Source organism: Phaethon lepturus, unplaced genomic scaffold (assembly GCF_000687285.1).
Source record: "Phaethon lepturus isolate BGI_N335 unplaced genomic scaffold, ASM68728v1 scaffold48368, whole genome shotgun sequence".
Lineage (NCBI taxonomy): Eukaryota > Metazoa > Chordata > Aves > Phaethontiformes > Phaethontidae > Phaethon > Phaethon lepturus.
In genome coordinates this window covers 15,286-20,739 of record NW_010556419.1, presented here as the reverse complement: position 1 = coordinate 20,739, position 5,454 = coordinate 15,286, and the positions used below count along the sequence as shown (strand labels likewise).

The 5,454-nt window shown below is 35.3% G+C and overlaps 1 protein-coding gene across 1 annotated transcript in view; it reads right to left on the bottom strand.

Annotated features, from left to right (window-relative positions):
* Positions 1 to 299: 299 nt before the first annotated feature.
* Positions 300 to 5,454, bottom strand: part of KIF14 (kinesin family member 14) — a gene marked incomplete at its 5' end in the record, with an annotated part of 19,381 nt that continues 14,226 nt past the window's right edge. Inside the window, 5 exons of the mRNA XM_010292466.1 lie at positions 300 to 691; positions 830 to 965; positions 1,517 to 1,591; positions 4,086 to 4,205; positions 4,761 to 4,919. Of these exons, the coding sequence (XP_010290768.1) occupies positions 300 to 691; positions 830 to 965; positions 1,517 to 1,591; positions 4,086 to 4,205; positions 4,761 to 4,919 (882 nt within the window). The remainder of the gene's footprint in view (positions 692 to 829; positions 966 to 1,516; positions 1,592 to 4,085; positions 4,206 to 4,760; positions 4,920 to 5,454) is intronic.

Sequence of the window (5,454 nt, the reverse complement as noted above, 5' to 3'; positions counted from 1 at the left end):
AGTTTTTATTTTCTCCATTCATATCATCTCCAAGAGATTTTTTTACTTAATACAATAAATTACTTCTTATAGGCTTATGCAATAATAGACTTTTATTAAAATAAAAGGCTCTAAAGCCTAACAGCCCCTCAAGGAATTCAATTTCTTCATGTGAAATTTAGGGTACTTATCCTCATACAATCATGTCATTTACTTTTATACCACTTAAGAATAATATTAGGAATTAATTTTACCTTTTTGTGATATGTTGCTTTCCCTTCATGTAAAGGAAGTTTCCCTGAATTTCTTAATAATAGCATTTAAACCCACTGTATCCTACCAGGTGAAAGCTCTGCAGTAAACGGAGGTGAAGACTGGAGTTTATGCGCATGTTTTGGAATCCCCTTCCTTTTCCAAGCAAATTCCATGTCACCTGTTTCAACCTGTCCTCCTCGAGTCTCAGTAGTTTCATTACAAAGAGTTTGAGATTTCAATGATGGCTGTCCTTGTTCAAGTTCAAAATTCAAAATAAGGGAATCAACCAGAGAGTCCAATTCATCCAAGTCCATAAAAGGCATGGGTATTTTCTGGATAGGATTGTTTGCAGAAGTAGAAGACAAGGCAAATAAACTGAAATAGTTGTTAAAATATCCAGCTATGACACAAATCTTTTCTGCAAAGCTCCTGAGAGGGCTTGTGTTTCTGTAAGACCCTATGAAAAACAAAAGCAAGAAGAATCAAATGCAGCATTTTGCAAAGAGAGAACAAGTGGCCCTCCCTCCCTCTTGCTTTACAGTTCTCCTATAGTCTACAGGTTACTGTTCTTACAGGTAAAAACCCAGTTAAATACCTTGTAATGTAGAAGAAACAATATGACAGACTTCAGCTAGGCACTGCTCCAATTCCAAATATTTCGCAGCGATGTTAGTGCTTTTCTTTATTTCCTGATATAGAGATTCTTCTGGTAATTGAGATTCTATTTCTTTCTGTATTAATAAAGAGGAATTTAAAAAGAAACAAATACATGACGGTATATTAACTATTAAGCATGCCTGTTACGGATTCACGTAACACAGGCCAATGCTGAAACACAAAATGAAAATGATGCCAAGTCACAAAATGTAAGACAGCTCTGAAAAGAAGTGCAGATATCATCTATCCTGGCTTTTAATTAAAAATACCAATAACTGTGGCCATAAACTATTGCAGTAGTTATAACACAATTACACTAGCATTACTGAATTCAAGGCTTTCAACTTAAAACAAAACAGGTGGCTAGGCTGTTCATGGTGAGCACGAAAAGGCGGCAGATAAGATACAAGTACCTCCAGTAAAATTAAAATGAAATAGTTTTGAGTGGAAATGCAGTAGCCAGAAAGTTAGCGTTCCAATCACAAGAATGCCACTGAGACAGAGAGTGTTACTATGCAATTGTAAACATACAGAAGGTAGTTTCAATTCCTCTTGTTTGTTAAATGCACCCTTTAAATTTAAACCCCAGGCTCAAAGCATGCATTTTGTGAAACATTTCTCTTACCTTTCTGCAATAAGAGACGTTATTTTCAAGGAATCTGGCTAATGCCACAACATTATCCTTTACTCGATTTTGAATCTACAAAGAAACTTTTAATTATATTGTACACTTGATTCAAGACAAAGTTAAAAGTACATTAATATTTTACAAGGATAACAATGAACACTGGCATACTAATGAGAAAAACACTCAAAAGCAGAAGTAATGTTTTCTGCAACTCAACATGCAATTTTTCGAATAACAATGTTTTCTACCAGTTAATATTTTAACTACATCTGTGAGGTTTTAAATAATCCCTTAATAAAAAGGATCAAATGAGCAAATTTAGGTATTTGCTAAAGAAAGGTTGTCCTGTAATTTTTGTATCACTGTCATTTTTGGTGGTAGGGGTAATCTCTTAGTTAATACACTGGTGTTCCCTCCCCAACTTCACATTCGTTCCCCCAGCGACAAGCATACACAGGACTCCTGCAGATACACAGCAATCTGCTGCAAGTGAACAGCATTATCTGGAAAGCAGACTGCTCAATTCCTTTTGCTGGAAACATGAAGCATTTGGGAGTTAAGCAAGCGCGCAGGAACATACAAGATTTTGGACAGTTTCACTATTATCTGTAGGATTAAGAATGAGAACAGTGAAAACCAGAGCAGGAAGAAATTTTTGCTTTCCTTGAGACAAGAAATTTATCACTCCTCTCCAACTGATTTGAAACTTTCATGCCAGATCATGTATTACAGATTTTTGAGTAATAACAAATTCTTCAGAAATACCTTTTTTATATAACCCAACTCATTAAGGAGATTTTCTTATTGGCCACAGTTCTGCAAATTTCTCAACATTGAAAAACAAAAATAAAAATACATGAGGCACAAGACAGTATTGCTCAGACACAGGTAAACTATCACCTTTGGCCTTGCATTCTGTCTGTACAAAATATTTATTCAGAGGAAAAGTGGCAGACCAAGCCTATATATCCAAACACTGAAAGGAAGCATGTACTCTATATACATCTAGTACCTTGCTGAAGAACATTTCAATCTTTCCAAAGTATTTTGTTGGAATTCAGCCAGACTTTCTGTCAAAATGGCTCTCCCACTAAGAAAATGGCATAAACCCAAGGGGTACTCTAGCTTGCCTACTGCAATATTCTTACAGTCACAGAAATATTTTGAACTATGGTGCATATTCCTTATACTTTGTCTACTTTGCATAATTCCCTATATTTTCATCTTCCTCATGATTTTTTACCTAAGCAAAATAAGAGCACAAAATAACAGGCTGTAGCTAAAAAAAAAAGCCCCTCCATGCAAAAAAACCAAACCACCCACTACTAAATTCAGCATGGAATGAGGTCTGTTCTGCTTTAAATGTCAAAATACACTAGACACACCAATAATGGTATGCTGCTTTCATGAAAGAGCAACTCTACCCCAGAACTCTGGCTTCAGCATACTCGGGGCAGAGGGGGAAGGAACAACAAAACAAAACCCCCAAAACAAACAATCTTCCCAAACCTATTCAATTTGGTAAAATAACTGCTGAACTGTTATCAGGTGGGGGAGCACACAGAAAGTACACACACACACACATCTGTTTATTATGAGGTAGTAGGAATAGCTCTTCTTAAAATGACAAGAATAATTAAATTGAGGTCTTGAGAGATAAAAGGTTCCCATTGTAATTCCTTTTCATAATACAATAAATTTGGAAGGTGACAGGATAACTCATCAATACAATATGAAGAATTTGCTGTAACTTTCCTATAAAGTGTAATAAAGAAGTTGCTCAAATTGAAATACCACTGCTGCTTTATCAGCCTGGAAAGTATTTGAATGACACAAACTCAAGCAGGACATTTCTGACTTACGTGCTATTCAATAGCTACTTTAGTCAAACAATTTCCCCCTGAAGTGCCCAATTCATGAAAGTGCTTCAGCATACCCCAAGTGTTAAGTACAGGAGAAGACTAGCTCTTAAAAAGGTAATACAGAACTATTTTAATATTTAGGTAGCATGGTGTTTGAGACCAGGACTGTAAGAACAACGTATGACAAAATGAAGTCTTCAAGCTTTCTAATAAACTTCCTGACAATAACAGTGAGTATAGTAATCACATCTGCTATTACTATTTATCAATATAAAATACCAATTAACTTTCAGGATCATAAAGTGTTATGTATTAAATATGCAATCTTTTTACACAACAAACTTAACAGTAGTATACAGAACAAAAGGTCCTCTTGCTCCTGTGTGTCAGTTTTCATGTTCTCCCTCTCTTCCATGGTCACACTGTAAAATTTCACACAAAATGCCCTCCAATGCACAGAGACATAATTCTAAATAAAATACACTTAAAAGTTCAGTCTACATATGGGTGAAAGTCTAAACACTGTAAAAAATTCCACAAGACTGTAGTCAATATTCCCACTTACCACCCATCTCAAACCTGTGTTACTACTTACAACTGTATTCTTACTATAAACTTTCTAAACAGAATTGCTAAAAAATAGAAGGACATGAACAAGTGCCTCTAAGATACAGTAATAATTTTTAATCTTACTTTCATCTCACCTCATTTTGTGGATATTGTTTCACGAGTTCTTTCTGCACCATTCGTGCTTTTTCCTGTACAGTATTAATGAGAAACTCCAGCCCTGAGTCTACTCCATCATAAATAGCAAGCACAAAGTCCTTTTAAAATAAAGGTTCAAAACATAAGAATTAAGTGAAATTGCATGGCCTTGAATGAAAACATATTTTCCATAGTGGGCTAGAAACATAATTTTGTTTTAAGCAAGTTGTTCAGCGCTGGTATATTCAGTCACATGCCATTCTTGGACCACAGGGGCTCAGCACCTTAACCTCCTTTTCCTAACTTTCTTCATATTTCTGAAAATTCTATGTGGTACTTAATCACAGATTATTGAAATAAGTATTGTATTTCAGTGAAATAGGATTGTATCTGAACTGCGATTGTACAAGTCTACCTAAAAGCACAGTATTTCCTTCTTTTTATGGGTGGAAGTTATAAAGATTTAAAATGCATTTTAGCTAAGGAAAAACACAAACATTTCAAGGGTATTAACACATATGCATTTTCACCATAGAAATTAAGTATTAGATAAACTCTGAACATACTTCAGTTGATCAAATTGTTGTATAAAGCAATTTGCTTCAACATACAGTTACTGAAAGTAAATGCGATATGAACATTAAAATTACTATTTCTAATACACATTTTTTCACCTGTAGACTAGTTGCAGGAATGTTGTTCTCTTCAGAAAAGGAAATATCTGCTCTTGTGACTACTGCCAAGTATCCTATGTATTTCATTGTTCGTTTTACTGTTTGGTTTACTCTGCCCCATGCTTCTGTTACCATGGAGGATATATCTGAAGAACATCCCTGAGAAATAAAGGCATATCATCCAGTGAAGCTAGAAAGCATCTTGGGTCAAAGAGCACACACTTTCTATAATGCAAGAGTTTGTAGCACACAATAGCTTGAGGCATTTTCAGCTTTACATCTTCCTACTCCCAATGGCTTACCCACCACAGTTAAAAGACCCCACCTTACAGTCACAGGGAAGAATGGTATCATCATAGTCACACAGTAAAAAAAAAAAAACCACTACTTTTCACAAGGCTGTAGCAAGTGTAATATTTACTGGCCACTGGTTTATAAATTTATGAACAGTAGCACTTCACAACCTAAAACTAGCATTTGCTTTTGTCACTGCATGTTTTAATTTCCCCTTTCATGTTTAAGAACCTGTGCTATTTTCAGTGCCTGACCACAGAAAGGTTCTACATTACTCTGAACTAGGATATGAACCTACCAGTTTAGCCAGCAAAAATGCACCCATTGCAATTCACCTTCCTTAGATGTGTCCATGTGCATATGAGAGACATTTAAGTGTTTTTTAACAAGTCCATAGTAA